The sequence below is a fragment of the Xiphias gladius genome, chromosome 12 (genome assembly GCF_016859285.1).
Source record: "Xiphias gladius isolate SHS-SW01 ecotype Sanya breed wild chromosome 12, ASM1685928v1, whole genome shotgun sequence".
Lineage (NCBI taxonomy): Eukaryota > Metazoa > Chordata > Actinopteri > Istiophoriformes > Xiphiidae > Xiphias > Xiphias gladius.
Window position 1 is genome coordinate 15,002,070 of NC_053411.1, and position 22,258 is coordinate 15,024,327.

A 22,258-nucleotide genomic window follows, 5' to 3' on the forward strand; every position below is an offset into this window, starting at 1 on the left:
CATTATTTAATGTACCAGCTAAACATTTTTGCTGCATGTTTAGCTGGTATGTTTACAATGTTCACCATCTAAGTTGACTGTGTTAGCATGCTAACATTTGCTAATTAGCAATAAACACAAAGCAAAGCTGAGGCTGATGGGAATGTCATCAGCTTTGCAAGTATTTGGTCAAAATTAAAGGATTGGACAAAACTCTTGCCCTCATGATCGTGGTAGCTCAAAATTATTGCAGCTCATCCTGAGGGAAGCGTGAATCTGTACAAAATGTCATAGCTGTCCATCTAATAGTTGTTGAGATATTTTAATCAATACCACAAAAATTAATCTTCTGGTGGCACCAGAGGATGAGTCAGGGAATCATCAAGGTCATTAGGACTCATCCTCTGGACATCATAGATATCTGTACAACTTTTTTTGGTTTTCCATTTTATAGTTGTTGAGACATTTCACAAAATAATGAAAAAAACCAAAAAAAACCCAAAATGTTAATCTAATGTTGCCACTAGTGGAAAAAGTTGAGGTGTCACCAAATTCATCCTTAAGGGAACATGAATGTTTTTGCAGTGTTGAAGAATCAGAGGAAGGTAACACTTTCCCCCCTCAAATTTGGTTTTGTAACTAAGAATAAAGTAAATTGCAAAAGGAACACAGTAGAAAATCAAAACCCTGCAACCCTAACCTGTCACGCTTAAAAATTTTCCAAGAGTAATAGCCTTTTAAATAGCCCTCATAGTTTTCTGTTTTTCGTCAGTGTACTGTGACTTCGAGGAATGTCACAGCCCAAAGATCTGCCAGACCACAAGGTACAGTATAACACGGCCCTGTGAAAACCTTTTTGGGAGTTTGTTTTCAAGGACGCAAAGTGCTCAAAAATACCACCCGTCATCCTTTCTTCTTCAGGACAGCATAGTTGTAAGTGTCAGCGGAGGAAAATTACAGTCTGATTGATTTCACCCCAGTGCATCGGGAATCAGGGTAGAGAGCTGAGACTCTGCACATAGAAACTGAATATAGGAATAGGACGGAGTGCATTGAAAGAGTGATAGAAAGATGGTAGTGTGCGGGACGGAGAGGATGAGAGGGAGAGAGGCAGGAAGAGAGTAGACAGAATGTGAGAGTCATTAAGGACATGAGAGGAGACAGGGACGATCTGGCGAGGACACCAGTGAAAGTGCTGATGGTAGCAGGACACGCCGCTTTCCTTTTTGTGTGTGTGTGAGTGTGTGAGTGTCAGATAGCAAAAGATAGGGAGGGAGGGAGTGAACAGTAAGGTTTGTGTGTGTGTGTGTGAGACAACACTGTTCGTGTGCTTTTTATGGCAGTGTAAAGTTGCAGTGTGAGTCGCCACCCCGTATCCACCTCGCAGCCACACCAGTGTCCCAGATAGCAAACGGCCCATTTGTTTCAGTGACGTCGCAAAAGCACTCTCATCACCACACTCCCTCGCTTCCTTTGGGAGAGCGAGGACACAGACAGAGGCAGAGATTTAATCGAGGATAGGGTGAGCAAGATATTATGAAAGACAGACATTTGACTACGCAAGAGAAGGCAGACCGAGGGAAAGAAAAGGAGGAAAAATGGGAAATGAAAGACAGAAATAAAGTAGAAAGTGCTGACTTAAGCACTGTGACAGAGGAAGCCGGGGCAGGGAGGATGTTATTTGTGTGTATGTGTGTGTGAGGTCACCCTGACTCTAATAGGGGTCACTTGTGATAATCTGACAAGCTTGGATACACACACACACAAAGTCACCACACATGTGCTTCCTATCAGCTGCTGGTGTGGCAAACATAAATATAATTAATGTAGAGGCAGAGATTGCAGCGCATGAACAGCGTGTGTGTCAGTGTGTGTGCTCCAGACAGACTCCTGCTTTGTGTTCGATACCCACACATCCTATCTGTAAAAAGTAAAAACTCCAGGGTGACCCACGATGAGCTGACAAACTCACCGCACACCTCCTTATGCTCCCTCAGGCAGATAAACAAGTTTTTCCAACTCCAGTAAATTGGCTGCATCTGTGTGATCAATAGGTGAAATTATGTGTTTGTGTGTGTGTGTGGCCATCTTACTGGGCTCAGCAGACTCAGTCATCCAGAAACTTGCAGGGTTAAACTAGCTCAATAGACATTCTCCCAGTCAGGGATGTCTGCATCTGTTTTTGTTAACTTTTGCATCTAATACTGATTCACGTTTTTGATTTGAAGTATCTGCTGACACATCACTGATATGATTTGTAATTAAATCCCACTCGTGAATGGCGACTGTCCAGTTGTAGCTTAGCAGCCATAACCAGGCGAGGCAGGTCTCTCAAGCTTTGGATTTCTCCACATGTTGAAGCGGTGTGTGTGCGTGAACTGTAGTAAGAACAAAACTGTAGGGTTTTTTTTTTTCTTGTCTTTATAAAACCAAAAAGTGCAGGCGCAGAAGTGTAAGGAAGGGATGAAGGTAGGTCTGAAACAATTTTAATGTTTTTCTTTGCTGTATATCATTATAAACTGAATATTTTTTGGGTTTAGGACTGTTTGTCAGACAAAACAGGACATTTGAAGATGTCACCCTGGACTCTGGGAAATTATAACAGGAATTTTTCATTATTTTTGGACCTTTTTTATAGATAAAACAGCTAATTGATTAATCAAGAAAATAATCGATAATGTAAATAATTGTCAGTTGCAGCCCTAGATTTAAGACACAATTTTTAGCGTGTCTGGCTAATTAGCCTTCTACCAAAAGTAGTAAAAAGCATTACATTTGAGGCCAAGGAGCACATCATTAGTTAACTACATTAGTTTGTGGGGTTACAGGTTATGTAAAAAAAAAAAAAAAAAAAAAAAAAGCCCCAGTTTATGACCAGAAAATTCACTGTGTAGAAGAGAATTAGGGTATTGTTAGCAGTTGTGTCTTGCTCAGTGCATTTTAGGAGGTTTACACTCCAGCAACTCCAGCCAGCCTATGTATGTCGCCTACAAGTATATATTTAGGACCCATTTTACAATTGTTGCTTATAAACAAGTCGGCTGAAGATGTTCAGCTAACTAATGGAACTTACATTAGTTTAATTAGCTTACGGGCTACAGCTGATAAAGTCTGCTAGCAACAGTTGTCATTTCAGCTAGCAAAATATGTTTGCTGGCTAGAAATGAGAAGCTGCTTTTGTGTACCTCTGTCTCAAAACAAACACCCGCCCACCACCATAAAAATAAAATTAATCAAGCAATATAGGGCTGATATGTGCCTCACGTTTGTAGTGAGGCTAAAACATGTCTTTTATGAAATCAACAATGTCTCCTCATACCTTGCTGTACGTTTGGGGGAAGACGGTGTCTGACAGTGTTTGGAGGTCAAGCTATAGTGCAGCTACTAATGTTCCATGAAATGGCAAAAGCCCATGGTTCCCACCCCTGAAAGTGTCTGGTCATGCAGGTCAACACACTGAATAATACCTCACTTTAATGTGTGTGTGTGTGTGTGTGTGTGTGTGTGTGTGTGTGTGTGTGTGTGTGTGTGTGTGTGTTTTTGTGTTTTTGTGTTTTTGTGTTAGGTAATCTTGTTTTTACAGCATCTTGTCTAATGTTTGCTCCCCAGTTGAACGCTTGTTCTAAAAGGTACTGCCTGGCAAAAGTCGTTTTACTCCTTCCACTTGCCTCTCCTCAAGTGCCGGCTCTAATTAGTGGAACTGTAATTAGCTCTGCTGCTGCCCTCCGTCGATACAATTGCACTGAAAACAATACAATTAGCTGATTCACTGCATTTGATCTCTGGTTAAAAGTGATATAAAAGTCACGGAATTTCTGACAAAAAGACATGACTGGGATGTCTTTTGAATAAATAATGAAAATAATGAAATATTTTCTGAACAAATAACACTGTTAAACGGTGTCTTTAAGATTTATATTTCCACCATAGTGGATGACTGTCTTGTAAGATCTGTTTTTGTGAACAAACGAGAGAAGAATTGTCACACTAAATATAGTCAGGTGAATAGAGAGTAAGTTACTTCTAAAAGTATTCTTTTACCACTGTAAATTAACGTTTGAAAGTTTCCTTTTATTGATATCATCAATTTTCCTGGACATAGAAACATAGGAGTCCCCTGGATAATTTAACAAAATTAATATTTTATGTTCTGGCTTTTAGTTTTAATCATTCAACTTTGTTTTCGAGGTTTTAGGATTTATCCTTGAGTTTGGTATGGCGGATGACTCTTATACTGTACTACAGTACCCGTGAGCGTCAGCCGCTGTTGCCACGGAGACAAAGCCCGACAGAGGCAAGAATCAGAACTGTAGCAAATTCAGAACGCTTTGTAGTTGAAATTGGGAACAAAACGCTGCGCCATAGTTGCTGAATTAATCCGAAACTCACACAGAATTTGAAAACGAACCAAAGTACAACTGTGAATATTTTATCATGTTTCTAAAAAGTGTAGACCAATCTTTAGCTCTACCCATGCACACAAAAGAAGATCTTTGATTAAATGATTTCTACTGAAATGCTCCTTGGGAGTCGTTAACTTAAGTTTTCCACATCTTATGTACACAGGCTTGTTGCTTTGACTTTTTATCAAAAAAACAGATGTTTTCTAGCACAGCTGATCTCCTTAAGAACCCTCGTACTGTCCCATGCCAATTCAAGGTTTGGAAGTGGTCCAGCTACCAGTAACCCAACACTGACTATCAGGAAAATCAATGTGACTTTTACTTTCAGGACTCTGAATGCCCTGAAACAACTCGTACTTTGCAACTCCTTTACCAGTATTTAATATAAAAGACCAAAATGTAATTCCATAACCTGTAGTTTGGACAGTCAACCAAGTGTCCCCACAACTGGTTCTGATTTTGATGCTGGATGATGTACTAAAATATCTGTACTACCTGAGTCTTTGCACTTTTAGTCTCTGTCAATTGTGTACAAGTGAACATGATGACCATTGCATTCTAGGGAGAGAACTATGCTAATACCCACTGTGCGTGCGTGCGTGCGTGCTTGCGAATTTCAATTGATGACTCATGTTGCTTGGCTAGATCATTGACCTCGCAGGCACACTCATCCAACAGCAAGACACAACTGCTCCCCAGAGAGCAGGAGCCCACACACTATTAGCCTTGTCAACTCTCTTACACACACCAAGGTACTGCCAAAGCTGGTTATACACTTGCAAATGTCTAAATGTAGACATATTTCTTTAATCCTGTATTGTCAGCTACCACCCAGTGCCTCTTTGTGACTGTATCACACTTAGATTGGATTCAGGGGCTAAATGGTCGATTGCGTAAGAGGAGGAGAAACACTACACAGGATGGAGGAGGATGGGGAGGAGGAGGAGGAGGAGGAAAAAGAAAAAGAAAAAGAAAAAGGGGGGAGAATCCCAGGCAGGATTTAGGCTAGGCGGTTTGTGTGTGTTTGTTGTGTGCTATTTGTCTGTGCACACATGTCTGTATCTTTCCACACGTCTGTTTCCTTTTGTGAGTCTGTGTGTTTTTCTGCTTGCATAAGAGCTGCTTTCATTCAACACAGCCTGATCACGACTCATTCTTCTTGTGTGAGTCATCACCTTTTAGTGGAACTCAGTTTGCAGTCAGTTCTGACGATATTGTGCATGTGTATGTTTCAGAGAAAGTAAAGTCGAGCACAGCGGCCAAAAATGAATTCCCTGGTGGACGCCCTGACCCCCCGTTTGGAGATAATTAGACCTGATTGACCCTTGTATAATCCCGTGTAAACAGATCCTCCTCCCTGCTGAAGTGTCCTTGAGCAATTCAGTGAATCCAAAATAGCTTACAGCTATTTGTGCAGTCTGTGGAAGCTAACAGAGATTTTCACTACCAGGATCAATAATTACCCTGCTGGCGGAAGATGTTGTTGTTCATAGGCTCTGCGTACACATTGGCAGGTCCAAAGACGGCAGAGCGGTAACTGTTTCACTTCCCAGATGTCATGTAATGTGATGTCAGTAAGCTGCACACAGCACACTCATGTTTACCAGCCAGATTGGTCAGTGATTGTTTTTTTTTTTTTTTTATGCCAAAGGGAGGACAGATGAAAAAGATCTGAAGTCAGTGAGTACTGCTTTCTGTGGACAGATTATGTGCTTCTGCTCAGGAGGCAATTAAGATTTCAGCCTTGATTTACCATTCATTACTTCCTTTGGGTAGAAAAATGAAAAGTAGAAGAAACGTAAGAAATGTTAGGATTTTATTTTGATAAATAAGGCTACTATCTACAAACGTTAATGTGTGTCACCTGAAATAGGGGTGTGTTCACTTCATTAGCCAGATGTGCAGAGGTGGGAAAGTGAGTTGGGTTTGAACCTCTCTCTGAAACTCTCTGTTTTGGCTGGATGGCAAAAGCGGGGCCGCCCCTATAAACATGAAGGTTCGTGACTGACTGAGTGACTGACTGACTGAGTAATAAAGTTACAACACTCGTCGGCCAAATGCCACATGACTAAGTGCTGAGGTTTGGTCGTTGCTCTTTCAAAATGAATTGGCGCAAACAGTTTCTATTGTGTTTTCAGGGGTACGTATACAGGCAGTGTTGATAATGTCGCGCCTTGACGCTAGATTTACTGACTTTTCAGATCCCTATAGTGACTTTTTTTCCAACAAAGCACCCAGCGACAAATCTAACGACTTTTTGGACTTTTAGTTACTTTCCGTAGAAGAGAGTTGCCAGTATTGCCCTGCGAACGTGAGATTGGGCCTTCCCTCCGCAGGCACACCTCTCTATGCGTCTCATGAAACTTACAGCATGGCAGCTGATAAAGACGTGAATGAGCTTCTAACTGTCTCTGTGCGTGAGCATTTTACAAGTAAATGTAGCCGATATCCCAGCACAGCTTTTATCTTTAACTTATGCGCATGGTGATTTTGTCAGACGACATCACAGTTATAAAATCAGGACTTTAGCGGCGTGCAGCAGCAGCTCGGAAACGGCTTGGAAGTGACTGCTGTTTAACATGTAGCCTTAATGGGCTGGGTTTCTTTCATACTTGTTCCATTGTCTGACAACAGCAACAGAAAAACATTTATATTATAAATCTCTTACTGATCTAAATTTACTCGTGTCACAATTTCTAGAAAAAAAAAATACTGTTATTGTCACATTTAGCAGCAGTAGCAGAGGTAGCAGCAGTAGTAGTGTTAGGTAAATCTGATCATTTGCATGACATGGCCAAAAGTATGTGGACACCCAAACCAATATGGGATTAAATGTTGACACCTGAACATTACACCCATATGGGACTGTTGAACCTCCCATTCCAAAACCATGGTTTTTAATCTGCTGCCATAACAGAAGGGCTGCTTTTCATCTGAACACCCATAACTGGAAGCAAAGGGCCTTGCTAGCGTGAACATTTCTGTGTGAGTGAGGGGAAAAAAAGAAGCATAAAAAGTGGTCTCAATCTAATATACAGCCACATGTCATGTTTTAATTGCTCATTTTAAACAATAATTTTTGTCAAGCGGGACTTAATTAGATCTTCATCCAGCCACAGTTGAAATTCTGCAGCAGTCTAGCAGTTCCAGCCTTGGCTTATTCTTTACATAACCTGACTACACAATTCAAAGAAAAGGAAAAAAAAAGAGAAAAAAAAAACCACACTCCAGGTCAGTCCTGAGGCCGTGGTGTTTGGTTACTACGGAAACCACCAACTTGTGCGCTTTTGAGAGAAAGACGTGGAAGGCGGGAGGTGGAGAAACAGAGGCTAAGAGAGGGAGGAAGAAGGCAGAAGATGGGTGAAAGCTGGATACTGGTAGATTTGTGTATAGTTATGTTCCACTGTTGAGATTGAGAGAAGCAGGGAGTAGCCAGGATCTAAATGTATCAATAATACATGAGGTTGTTCTTCGATATGCTAATGTGAATTATTTGAGAAGTCGAGCCGACCTGCTTCTCTGTCTCAACCCCCTCTATCTCTGTACATCTTCTCTTTCTTTCACTCCTCTCTCTTCTTACACCTTTTCTCAAAATCCGAATCTCCTCTCAGAACAGCGTCTTTTTCTTGGAACGTCTTTGTGGAATAATCTAGGGCTCAGCAGGTTTCTGAGTCTCCCTCTCTGTCTCTCTCTCTGCGCCGAGTGTTTCTGCCCCTTTATAGATTTTCTCCTTTTTAACTAAATCCATGCATTTTCTGTGGGTTCTTTTTGCCTCCGCCTTTGTATTTGAGGCTGCGGGAGAAACGCAGCCTCGTCAAATGGACTTTTGATGAAGAGGAGAACAGTCGGCATACTAGAAGAGGCAGAGAAAGAGAGCTTATGTAGTTTATGCGCTCTTTTTCTTGCTGTCTCTCCCTCTTTTCCTCTCTTTATCTGTGGCCATCTTGTCTAAGTTTGTCTGTATTAACCTGTGCGCATTCTGACACAGGCGAAATGCTAAAATTCTCCCACAATTCTCAATTCGTAAAGCATCATTTTTTCCACCTTAAACTTAAACTCATGGTCAAGACGTGTCAAAAAAGCTTCTCATCTGACCTCATACTGTGGCATGTTTTTGAAAGTACCTACGCTGTACCTCCTGAGTACATTACAATTAGAACTGAAGTGATAAAATTAATTTGTCAATTGGCAGAGAATTTGCAGGAATTAATCAGTTAATTGTTTTAGTCACTTATCAAGCAACAAGACTAAGAGTGCTACAGTCGTGCTAGCAGTTCTGAGAGGCTGTATTTATACACAGCTAGGCTTTGTTTGCCATGGTCTCCATCTTACATTTAGTGTGTTAGAATGAACATTTGCTAATTAGCACTAAATGACAAGTATAGCTGAGACTGACCAGATTGTCATTAAATTAAAATTGTTTTACCTCCGAATGGCATTAGATGAAAAGTCAGGGGATCACCAAAAATCATCCCTCGAGGATAATGAATGTCTGTACCAACTTTCATGGAAATCCATCCAGTTGTTATTGTTATTTTTTGTCTGAAGTCTTAACCATGGGCTCCGGGAACTTGTGATCTGCTTTCATTTGACATTTTATAGACCAAACAACTAATCAAAAAATGGTAAGCAGATTAATTTATTATGATTATCAGTTATCATCAGTTTTTGGATTTTGTTTGGGAAAACATGCTGGACATGTTTTCAGTGATAAAATAATAAAGTACTGAACTTAATAATATTTCCATTATTGCCAAAGTTAAGTTGCTCTCTTACATTTACCGGAGGCTTACTCTCACTTTTACCATAGCTACAACCAACCCTTACTTTACCTTTAACTTAGTCATAACTCTAGCAGTAACTCTAAAACAAAAGTCTTAATTCTTATTCCCCTAAATGGTAAAATTTTTGGGGACTAAACCTCTATCCACAGATGGAAGCTGAATCCCCGCGTGTGAGAATATGAACAAAGTTTTGTCCCCACAGCGAAAGCATACACAGAAGAAAAGGACTTGAACAAAATCAAATTCTTTATGCCTTTTTAAACAGTCCCAGAGCCCTTGGAAACGTGTCAGTGCAGCTGAATCCAACACACATGCCCGAAAGCATATTTGTGCTCACAGACACATACACACACATTCTAAGATGCTCCATCCAGCCAGTGAGGGTTGGTTCTCTGCCAGATTGGGAATTGGCAAACTGGAAAATCTCAGATCATTTTAAGTCAGCTGGACAGAGACAGCCTTAACGTTAAGACGCTTTTGGGAAGCCTGAGGCCTGAGTTCCCAAAACCATGGACGATGGCCAAGACTTATTCCACTGCACTCTGTTATTCAGTGATGTGAGGAAGACGAGAGAGCTGAGATGTTCATAAGGGACAAAATACAAGTTCAGGTCCAGTCTTAAGAGACAGAGTCAAGGTGAAGTGTCAGGTGTTGTCGGTTCAGAGACCATTTCATGTCTCTAGCCTCCACAACAGTTTGACGAAGCAACAATATTTCTAGAAAATTTATTGCAGACGGATTGCATCCCATTCAGTAATTGCTGAGAACATATCGGAACCACAACTGTGATTACTTAAAAACACTTTTGTCTTTTATAATTTAGTGGAACATGATGGCCCCTTGTATTTTTAAAGATACATTTTTTTTTTACAGTTGTAAAATGTTGTCAACTGCCGATTAATATAGAAACTTCCCAATGACCATTCAGTAACTGACAAAGGCCATGGATAACAAATAATCAGGAGGCCAAAAATAAAAGCTGGAGTGTGTAATGAAGTAAATAGTAGCAGCTGGAGATTTGAACATTATTTTCTACTTTTAAATTCAAGCTAGTGCTTAGCTTCTTACATCTCAATCATAACAATAAAATGAGATTTACCAGTTAGCAAAATTGTAATAGTTAAAAAGGCAACTATGCAACCACATTTCAGAAAGTAAAATACAGAAAGTGAAGCAGCATACTGTAGGATCTTTGGACTAGTGAAGCAAGCTAACCTGTTTCATAACCTGTCTCACAACTTGGTAAATACCATCTGTGAGAAGAACACACTCCATAAAGACACTTGAATAATATCAAACATATGCCGAAGCACTGTTTAAACAAGCTTAACAAACAAACCAATACACCTGGCATTACAGAATGAAAAATTTCACTTTTCTCTTATGTAGTGGCTAAAGGTAAAGTTAGCACAGTCTGACACCTATGCAGTTGTGTTTCTCAGGTGAATATATATAGTTGAAAGTAGTTGGAGTCTTCTTTTTCCACATTATTCACACAATCCAGTTCTGCTAAGCCCAAGACCAATTTGAAAGTTATAGTTTACAATGCAGATTGCATAAACACTGCTGAGACAGTCACAGCTTGGTTTGTTTTGTTTTGTTTTCACACACCTGAGGGTGAAAGCAGCACACTGATTTATTCAACAGTGCCTTACTAATCTTTTTTCTGAAGTTAGTTACGAATTTCTGATCATACCTTAAGTTGATTTATTCTCATTGCTAGTCCACAAAGCTAGTTGCTGACTCAAATTTCAGTGCCCATCTCTGCTAGACAGATGAAGACGGTTAGTTGGAAGTATGGATGAGCTACCAGCAACTGCTCAGGGACTGTAGTCCTCCCAGAGGGTCTGAATACGCTCTGAATCTCCAGCTCCAGTCAGAAAATTTCTGGGCTTGAGAGAGTGAATAAGTAAAGCTCTCCGCATCATTAATATCTTAACATTGGGGGACTCTCAAACTATGAAAAAAACTTTCGCAAGAAAAGAAAAATAAATCCTATAGGAGCTGAACAGTGTCCAACAGCAAAAGACAGGGGTTGTACTGGTCAGCTTCCCAGGTGTGAGAGTATGAAGATGTGCACATGTGAGGCAAAGTGGTGTTGGAAAAAGAGCAGACGCGCTGAGCAAACTCCCCCCTGGAAAACTGGTTGTAAAAAGGTTCTAACACCTGCTTAGTGACATCAGATTTGTCAAAATGAAGTAACTAGTGTTTAAGAGTTGGACAGGAAAGTAATAGATCAGGTTTCTGTTATGTTAGACAACATTGGAAAAACGTTCAAGTATAAACAGGGATGTCAAAAAGTCTGTGAATGATAGTGATGACATTTTTCATCACTATCCAGACACTAAGGTTTAGCTTTAGATTTGATCTCATTAACATTTTCAAGGGGTTATTACGTAATAATTTATAATATTGTGCTGACAATCTTCTGCTTCCTCCCAAAGGTTAATTAATTTTTTTTTGACCGCTTCCTCGTGCCATTTGTCCTCCCTCACTTGTTCTGTGTGAGCTACTCAAAAGGAGTCTTAATAAATGACTGGACCAAAAAAAAAAAAAAACGCAGGAGAAAAGTTAATTTTTAAACAAAGACAGCCCAGCCTGAGAGGATGCAAGCGGCAGAGGTTAAACCATCGAAAAGCAGCAGGGTTAGCAGTAGTGGGACATGGGTTAAATCCTCCTCCGTGCTGTTTTAGAGCTAGAAACTGGATCCCCCACCAACTCTGAGGTTGCTTTTTTAGCTGGCCTCTGAGCTCACTACAGGAATGCAACTGAAATAAACGACAAGGAAAGTCAATTTCTAAGAACATAAAATTACTATTTAATCATCACAGCGCCTTTAAACATCTTGGGAGATTAATTGTTTGAGTCACAGCAGGGTTTGCTGTGGGCTGCATTTTAATAAAGATTTAACTTTATGTCAGTGATGAATCATATGTCTTCCTTATCAGCTGCTGGCTAATGAAAACAAGCTATTACCACCTCACAGACAGTGAGCATATGTGTTTAACTAGATCAATTTTATCTTTTCAGTTATCTTTAAAATAAGCGAAGATGGCCTTGGCTGATGGGATCAAGGCATTTTTAGCCATCCTGGCGGCGTGGCTATAGTAATATCAGTCTTTTGATTTGTCTGTCAGACTGAAATATCTTTGCAAATTTAGCACAGACATTCGTGTTCGCCAGAGGAGGAATCCTACTGACTGGTGATCGGCTGAGTTTTCCTCTAGTGCCACCATCAGGTCAAAGTTTCAGTTTGTCCAATACTTTGGTTTATGACCAAATACCTGCAGGACCAATGACATTCTCAATAACCTCAGCTGTGCTTCTTTTTATTGCTAATTAACAAATATTTGCATGCTAACACTCTAAACTAAGATGGAGAACATCTGTCATTTTATATTATACCTGCAAAACAACCCCACGTTTGCATGCATGTTACTGTTAGCATTTAGCATAAAACACTACTGTGCCTAAATTTAGGCAGCGGCAGCATCACAGAGCTGTTTCAATGGCTGTTAACTCTTAGGCTTATCTCTCAGCTGAGCATGCATGTTTTCATGCATTCACTCTTAATACAGCTGCACACATTTACACCAGATATCATGTTCACTATGGTATCTATTGCTGCTTGCTGCTGATAAAGTCCACTGGAGAAATTTGGTGTGAAATGTTTTGTTGAAATGTTGTTCTTTGAGAAAAAGAGTCATCGCTTCTCCAGCCCCCAGCTTCTTCCGAACAGCCAGGATTCAAACTGCCAACCCTACAGTTAGAGACCTACTAAAAGTAAAAGGATTTCAAGATCCAATTAAAACCCTATTCCAAAATACAACAAATACATGGAGATTTAAGGTAACTGGAAATTTAGTTGTCAAATTTTAAGTTTAAAAACTCCACACAATTTTCAGCAAGGAAAATCTAACACCAAATTCAGTACACAAGGGCAGTAAATTGACATTTTATTTTAAGGCTCATGTGTTTCCAACTGTTTTATAATTCATTCTGGAGCAACATTTCTCAAAACTTAATTTTACAGAGCATTAACTTTTGCCTGTTTGTCTGTCTTATCTCAGCGTTTCATCCAGTACCTGGCCTCCAGAAACACTCTGTTTAACCTGAACAACTTCCTGGATAAGGGAGCTCTGCAAGGTAAAGCGCGCACACACACACACACACACACACACACACACACACACACACACTTGTGATTTGGTTTTAATTTGTTTATAAAGAACCAGAAGGGCAGGATTTGCCTCTAAGAACATTACTCAAGGGACAAGAATGTTTCAGACCATCAAGGGAAAGTATTTAAATATCAAAATTGGTACTTTAGTTGATTTGAGACAGTGCCAGTGTACAGTATAATAAATGTTAGAAATAACTTGTAGGTATCTCACATAACACTCTATTTCCTTCCTTCCAACACTATCCTCTCCTTTTTCCCCCAGGTTACGACATGTCAACCTTCATCAGACGATACAGCCGTTACCTGAATGAGAAGGCGATGTCCTACAGACTGGTGGCTGTGGATTTCACCAAGATGAAGAGGGGGTAGGCAAGGTCACACACAGACAAAACAACAACCTCACTTATCATTTCACGCTCATCTTGTTGCACACCAAGATGTGGTTTTAAGCTCACCACAGTGAGCAATAGACTGGAAAAAAAAAACCCTGACGGTTGTTTTTTTTTTTTTTTTCCTTTCCTGCAAAATCTCTTATTTTGATGCCAACATACAATATCTATTAGTAGAGTATCATGTAAGGATGTTCCAGACAGCAGAGCTTTTTTATTTTGATTTATAAGTTTGTTTTTTGGCTATGAACGTACTCAAATATGTGAAATATTGCAGACAATTAAAAGTGAAATGTTTTAGTCAGCTGGGTTAAACAAAGAAATGAGCCTGCCCAATGTGACAGTATTTCCAAAAATCTATTCATGAGAAGGATGATCCTTGAAGATTTGAACCCAGTGTTTTGCAAGTTGATATAATTCTTTAATGTCAGCTAGTGCAGGCCATGTGTGAGAGGAATGAAATGAACTTGGTTCGTTAATTTTGAAGCTAAAGCCAAAAGAAAAAAAAAAAAAAAATTGGCCAAAAACCGATGTGTAAAATTACTTTTAAAATTAAAGTTTGTGGTTTAATCGGGGGAGATATGTGCCGGACTATTTCTCAGGTGGGTGCAGCGACTTCCAAAGGCCTTTTTGTCACTGTTAGGAGGCAAGGAAACCAGCCAAGACTCCTGGTAGACAGTGTTCCAGGCGAATAAATAGTCCAGCACTGAATTCCCAATAAAACCACAAATTGTCATTTTTTTTATGCTAAGATTAGCTGATCAACTGCTGGCTATAGCTTCATATTTACCATAGAGGCATGAGACTGGTATCAATCTTCACATCGAACTCTCACCGATAAATCACATCAGCATACTTCCCAAAATTTCAAACCATTCCTTTAATGTCAGCCACTGAAGGCCAGGTATGAGAAAAAATGAATGCGCTTTGTGATATTTTAATGCATCTTTTTAATGACAGCACAGCCTCACTGGAGACTATTTGAATGAAAGTGACAGTGGGTGCATCATTTCTGGATGTTGTGTTGTGGAGATTTCAATTCCAATGAGTTCAACTGTTATGGAATGACAACAGATCCTTTGTCATGCTGATCCTGCCAAGCAGAGTCTCATTATTTATTGGGAAAATAAGTTTCAGTTGACATTTGTTGCAACCTTTTCACCTCAAGTAGCTGTAAAGACTTTGCATTATTAAGGAAATGTTTTTATGCAAAACATTTCCTACTTCCTATAGTTTCAAATAACTTTTTCATTCCTTTTTTGTGTATTTCTTAATTTGCATCAAAATTTGCATAAGACTTTCTGTCAAAAAAGAAATTGCCCGCTACAGTTGTGTGTGTTTTTTTTCATCCTGCTTTGTTAGGATTGATGGAGTAATGCGCACCATGAACACAGAAAAACTGATCAAGACGCTGCCCATCATTCAGAACCAGCTGGATGCTCTGCTGGATTTCCAGGTACTAAGTCTGTGTGTGTGTGTATGTGTGTCATTACGCATGTTTGTTGTCAGAGTTGTGATCGATTCACTTTCCCATCCAAATGTAAATAGTAACAATAGATTGAAAAGTTTGAAACCTCTTTATGGATGGAGTATTAGAAGCATATTATGGCGACAGATTTCATTATTTAGTTTGTGTGTGTGTGTGTGTGTAAAGGGGAGAAGGGGATTGGGTGGGATTTGCTGAAATTGGTGGGTGCGTTGTGGTTTGTGCCAACGAGCTTCAAAGAGTGATAAAAATGGATGGTGGACTTTTTTTATTGGAGTGATACTGACTGTGTGTGTGCTTGTAGAGCGTCTGTCTGTGTGTGTTTGTGTGTCTGTGCATGATGTTTTTATCCACCTAAACTAAATTGACAGTTGCTCAGTGTGGTGATGTGTTTGCTTCATACCAAGGGGGAGAGATGCCAGTATTTGGAAAAAGATGTTTAGGGATATTTGAAAGATTCTTTTTTGTGAAAAGCTTTGGAAAGATGTGATAGAGATGTTTCCTTTACGCCCCCCCCACCACCATTTCACTTTTTCCCTACCTCTCTCTTCTCTCCAGGCCAACCCTAATGAGCTGACCAACGGAGTGATCAACTCAGCCTTCATGCTGCTCTTCAAAGACTCCATAAGGCTGTTCGCTGCTTACAATGAAGGGGTCATCAACCTATTGGGTAACACACTCAATCACTCACTCAGTCATTCACTCTCTCACTCACACACACACACACACACACACACACACACACACACACAATCTCTTCTCTAGAAGATACAAACTCAACAGGAACACACACCAACATGTGCGCACATAGTCTGGTTGTCAGGCAGCAGAGTAGGTTTGACAAACTGTCACGTAACTGGTAAGTGCTTCTGTTTGTCTCAGTCATGCACTGATTGTTCCTGCCTCCTTCCTTCCTCCAATACTTCCTTCCTTTCCTTTTAAATCTTTTTTTCACCTTCCTGTTTTTATCCTCCTCCTTTCTGTCTCTGTAGAGAAATACTTTGACATGAAGAAAAACCAGTGTAAAGATGCTCTGGACATCTACAAGAAATTTCTGTACAGGATGACGAAGCTGTCAGAGTTCCTCAAAGTGGCCGAGGTATAGTCACACACAGACACACACACACACACACACAAGTAAGTGATTGTTCACACACACATCTGGAGTAAGAGTTTATAGGATCTTTTTTTGCCCGTTTTTACCTCAAGATTTTTTTTTTTTTTTTTGGAAGAGGAGCTCCTGTTAGAATGTACCCTTTTCCGCGGAATTTCTTCTGTTTCTTGTCCTGATCACATCCCCTGACCCAGATATATTTACACACAGTTGACACATATGTACACAAACACATTCTCAAACACAACTCTAAGTGTCTTTTCCACGTAAAACATCCATAGCCAGAGTACTGTGTACAGGGGAGAGTACTTGAGTTACCCTCACTGCCCCACATTTGCTGTGACACTTACGCACATACATATACAGCCCTAGAAAAAATTAAGAGACCACTGCAAAATTAACATTTGTTTTATTCTATAAACTACTGACAACATTTTTATCCCAAATAAAAATACTGTCCTTTAGAGCATTTATTTGCAGAAAATGACAAATGGTCAAAATAACAAAAGATGAAGTGTTTTCAGACCTCAAATAATGCAAAGAAAATAAGTTCATATTCATTTTTAAAACAACACAATACTAATGTTTTAACTAAGGAAGAATTCAGAAATCTGCTGTTGGGTGACTTAATTCCACTCTTGGCGCAAAAATTCAAGCAACTCAGCTTTGTTTGATGGCTTGTGACCATCCATCTTCCTCTTTATCAAATTCCAGAGGTTTTCAGTGAGGTTCAGGTCTGGAGATTGGGCTGGCCATCACAGGGTCTTGATCCGGTGGTCCTTCATCCACACCTTGATTGACCTAGCTGTGTGGCATGGTGCATTGTCCTGCTGGAAAAACCAACCCTCAGAGTTGGGGAACATTGTCAGAGCAGAAGGAAGCAAGTTTTCTTCCAGGATAACCTTCTACGTGCCTTGATTCACGCGTCCTTCGCAAAGACGCATCTGCCCGATTCCAGCCTTGCTGAAGCACCCCCAGATCATCACCGATCCTCCACCAAATTTCACAGCGGGTGCGAGACACTGACTTGTAGGCCTCTCCAGGTCTCCGTCTAACCATTAGGCGACCAGGTTTTGGGCAAAGCTGAAAATTGGACTCAAAGAAGATTACCTTACTCCAGTCCTCTATGGTCCAATCCTTATGGCCTTTTGCAAACCTCAGCCTGGCTCTTCTTTGCTTCTCATTGATGAAGGGCTTTTTTCTAGCTTTACACGACTTGAACCGTTCGCGCCAGCCGCCATTTTTTTTTTGTAGGTCATTTGATGTCATCCTACAGTTGCTGAGTGACATTCGAATGAGTTGACGGTCATCCCGGTCAGTGGAGAGTCGTTTTCGCCCTCTGCCGGTCAGTAGCTTTGTTGTCCCCAATGTCCGCTGCGTGACCTTGTTCTTATGAACCGCCGTCTTAGAAATTTTAAGGATGGAAGCAACCTGACGCTCACTGTATCCCTCTGCCAGAAAAGCCATAATTGAACCCTTCTTTTCCTCACTCAAAACTTTTCTTTCTGCATGGTCTTTAGTTATTTTTTGATTCCAATTACTTTTGAGGTACTACTAGCACTGTTTTTGCCATCCAGCTGGTCCTATTGCAAGAGGATAGTGATGACCACAGCAGTGGTTTTTATACTTTTCCTTGTTAAATAAGATTTGGTTCAGCTGATCACCTAATCAGTACCTCATTAAGTAGAATGAGGTGTGCTTGTGTCGGATTTCAACAGACACTGAAATGGAATGGCTGTAATACATGTAGAGATGCTGATTTCAGAAAAAATTGCAGTGGTTTCTTCATTTTTTCCAGAGCTGTATGTATATATACACACACCCAAAATAACCCTAAGATGGAGGATGTGGTTAGGCGCTCCGTTAGCTCCCTCTTGCTCTGCTCCCCACACTCCTCCATCTAATCCTTTCTTCTTCCTCGCTCTTCCATCTTCCCCCTGACAAAGACGGATACTCGTGCGGCTGTTCTTCGCCCAGTGACCACAGATTATCCCTCTTTCTTTCTCTCCTCTCATGCCCCCTTCCTTCCCTCCCTCCTTTGTTTCAGCAGATTTGAAACAGTGAGAATCAACTACTGTAAGAGCAGAGGAAACTACATCACTAGTTCACATTCACTGCATTATTGTGCATTTTAAATTAATGGCCCCAATCAAATTCTTTTATAATTATGTTTTGAGGAGCAACATGAACAATTAAGTGTTTTTTTTTTCTTGTTAACAGATAGATTTTAAAATAATGGTCCTCATTAAAACAAAAAACAAAAAACAAAAAACCCAAAACGGACATATCCAGCGAATAAACTAATAATCCGTTGCTCTGTTTTTCTTACACTCCATGTCTCAAATGTTTCAAGGCCTTTTTAAAGCTAAACTCTGATCTGGAGTCTGGAATCTAAACCAATAACATCCGAATAATTGATTACCTGGATGAGCCTTTCTAACACAGAACCTTTTAGAGACAGGACAACTTCAAAAGTGAACCCTAAAGAATATGTTATAGGCTCACACTGTAATAAGACATATATATTAAATCCATAAATTGACAGCTTTCTCGTTCGTTTTTGCATTATGTTGCACAGTGGTCCAGGTAAAAAGGCTGAATGAATTTGGCCTTGAACTTTTTACCCACTGTTCTACCCACAGGATGCTAGCACAATGTAGGACTTCCTCAGACTGCTAGTTCTCTGAAAAGGCGCATGAATATGAACATGCAACATGTCTATTGATAGATTAGACTCTTGTCTTTACGATCATTGCGCCCAGTTATGCTTTTAATTTTTTTCCCCACATCCATAGTAACATCTTTGTCCCTCTATGGCTCAAGTTTAATAATCGAAATCAGAAATATTGACCTGGAATCACCTGGGCTCTCACTCTTAGAAGGAAACAAGGTGTTGCTAATATTTTGCTTGGCATATTTGTTGTATAGTATATGACGGCTTAATGACTATTTAGAAATCCATAAAACAAAGCTAAAAAGCAGGGAGCTACATGTCTAGAATATCGCTTTAAAGTAGTGGGAGTACACTTTTATTAACCATTATTCATAGTTTCTGCTGATGAATATGACTTATTGTTTAGAAAGAAAACCACGGTCATGTTGATGATATTTAAAAAGTAAAGGACTTGAGTTTGTTTATCTGTGTCTACAAAGTCAACATGTTCACACAAATGTTATCTGTCTAAGTTATAAGTCAGTTTGGAGATGATTTTGTCGTAGCTGTCGTTTTTATAAATGTGTGTAATGCAGTCACATCACCATTCATTAGTCGTCATGCCCGCTCTTCCTCATTGGTCAGACATATTTGTCACTGTACAATCATCATCGTTATTCACTGTGAGGATTGGTTGTTTCATCAGCCAATCCAGATGTTGAAAACTTTTTCTTGTTTATTTCTGTTGTCGTTTATGTTGATGCTGCCACTGCATGAAGTAACGATTCCCGTTTTTTTTTTTTTTTTTCATCTTTTTTTTTTTTTTTTTTTTTTTGGACCCTGCCCTTCTCTTTATTTTTTTTTTTCTTCTCCATTTTATCCCACCTACCTTTCTCCTTTTTTCTTTTTTTGATTTTTTTTGTTTTTGATGACAGCAAGTTGGAATAGATCAGGGTGACATCCCAGATCTCTCACAGGTCAGTGTACATCTCACCTTTCACTGTCTCTCCTGTCTTTCTGATTCCAACTCATCTTTTCTCAGTTTCTCTCTTTTCTACAACAATACACGTGGTTTCACTGCTGCCTCTCTGCTTTTATCTATCACCCCATACCTTATTTCACCCATACATATACCTGTGTTCCCCCTTTACCAATTGTTCACTCATCCTCTCCCCTTCTCTCTCCACCCAGTGGTTTTTATTTCAAACAACCGTCTTGTCTAACCTTCTCTTACTGTTCAAATCTAGGCAACTCTCCTCTGGTTTGATTGATTTTGCTTCCCTTTCTCTTTCACTTCTAAATGCTAATTATAGATTGAACAACAGGCTGAGGTGTGTTAAGTTGGCCCGCTTAAACACTGTGCCATCAGCAGGCCCGATGGAGGATTGGAAACCTTTAGCAACTGGAAAGAATGAGCTTAGACTTTGAGTCTACAAAAATAATGATAATTGCAGAGACAAAGGACTTGAAAACAAGACAGCAACAATGACATAATTTCTGTTTTTAATTGTTACCGATAAAGTTGCCTTTTTACCTAGTTGTGAATTCAGAAGAATTACTTGAAGCATGGTTTTATCCTAATGGTTTATGGGAAGGTCTAAGAGAGACAAAATGGAAAGATTTTGTATTTGAATCCACACAAATAGCCATTTAAAATTTAGCTTAATACCATGAACTATCATTTGTGGATTTGTATGTTTTATCTTCTGTTTAATCATAGTTAAAAAGAAATACAATCTTTGTCCTGTCATATAATATATAATAATCTTTGATGACCATCAGGTTTAGTGTTGAAACGTTTGGTGGATCAATGGATTATTGAAGAACAATGTCCAGTAGAGCTGCAACTAAAGATTATCTTCTTATGCTACCTCAAGAGAGCAAATGCTAGTACCATGTATTGGCAGATACCTTGAGTTAAGGTATTGGAATCAGGAGGGACTGATGGCCCCTAATAATAACTGTGAAATTTATCTATAATTATAATAATTGTGAGTTGCAGCCTTGATTAGGTTTACAGTTTACCAAACCACAGGTACTTTGCCACATACTGATATTGAAAATTAGGCAATTTTGATGCTTTTCTGCCTGCAGAAATATTTTTAAAAAAAATCACACATACACACACACAACTTTAACATTCAACGGTGAAACGTGACCTTGGTAATTAACAGCATGTGGACTGACTGTGAGCGTGTTGAGCTCATTCGCTAGGTCTTTAAGTAGACTTTTTTTCTTCTCCCTCCTCTGTCGCAGAAAACAAAAGGATCATACATTGTAGGTGGTGGGTTGCATACTGTACTGCTTACCCCCTCAGACCTGCTTAACCCCCTGCATGAACATCATTTTTTGTTCACGTTTGTGTGTGTGTGTGTGTAACCATACACACTTACACCTTATACACTCAGGGGCATGCTTTTTTTTTTTTTTGTCTTTTTATTTTTGTCAGCGAGGAGCGATGTGGTGTTGGCTCAATACAATGTGTGTGGGCCTCAGGTGGCTTGCTTGTAGCACTCAAACACACACACACAGAGCTCTGGCACGACAAGCAAAAAGGCCATGAAACCTCATGAATAGAAAATGAGGCTTCACCCCTCTCTGCCCCTGTCTTCATCTGCATGAAAGAATCCCTGCACTGGGTTTGGACTCACTCATTTAAATTCCATTGCCTCCTTAGATGCTGTTTATTTCATATTTGTCATGCACGACATCATTGCTTCAACATGCATGGAGGAGGTGCTTTGATAGTGACTGACCCGAGCATTACCTTGTGATAATTGTTTAAAAAAAAAAAAGTGGGGGGAAACATGAGAAAGGAAAAAGGGGGGGATTCTCTTTTCTTTTTTTATTTCTGTGGTGACTTTTTTTCTACGTCTCTCTGCCTTTCAAAGTTCGAGCTATCATGAATATCTTAACATAAGAGGTACGCTCACAACACACCAAGAAGAAGACAGTCAGTAGATGAAGAAACAAAGACACCCCACTGAGTGTGTGTTTGTGTGCGTCAGAGCTAATATTGACTGAGCATACACAAGGTCTTCTTTTCACCTATTCAAACCCACTGACAGTTGCATAGGGTCTCTTTCCCTTCTGCAAGTCGCTGTTTCTTTAACAACCAGGCAACAGTTTGGCAAGAACTCGCCGTCTAGCCAGCCACAAAGGACGCAGAAGCCAAAACACTCCCAAATGTGTGCGTGTCTGCGTGTGCGTGTCTGTGTGTGTGCGTGCGTGCGCGCGTGTGTGCAGCCCTACTGACAGCTCACTTTG

At 39.9% G+C, this 22,258-nt stretch overlaps 1 protein-coding gene across 2 annotated transcripts in view; it reads left to right on the top strand.

Annotated features, from left to right (window-relative positions):
• si:ch211-200p22.4 (phosphatidylinositol-binding clathrin assembly protein) overlaps window positions 1–22,258 on the top strand; it is an 81,476-nt gene that overhangs the window by 31,712 nt on the left and 27,506 nt on the right. For both annotated transcript variants that reach the window (XM_040140668.1, XM_040140669.1), the window contains exons 4-9: window positions 13,237–13,312; window positions 13,612–13,714; window positions 15,101–15,194; window positions 15,783–15,894; window positions 16,217–16,323; window positions 19,927–19,968. In XM_040140668.1, coding sequence (XP_039996602.1) covers window positions 13,237–13,312; window positions 13,612–13,714; window positions 15,101–15,194; window positions 15,783–15,894; window positions 16,217–16,323; window positions 19,927–19,968 — 534 coding nt within the window. The remainder of the gene's footprint in view (window positions 1–13,236; window positions 13,313–13,611; window positions 13,715–15,100; window positions 15,195–15,782; window positions 15,895–16,216; window positions 16,324–19,926; window positions 19,969–22,258) is intronic.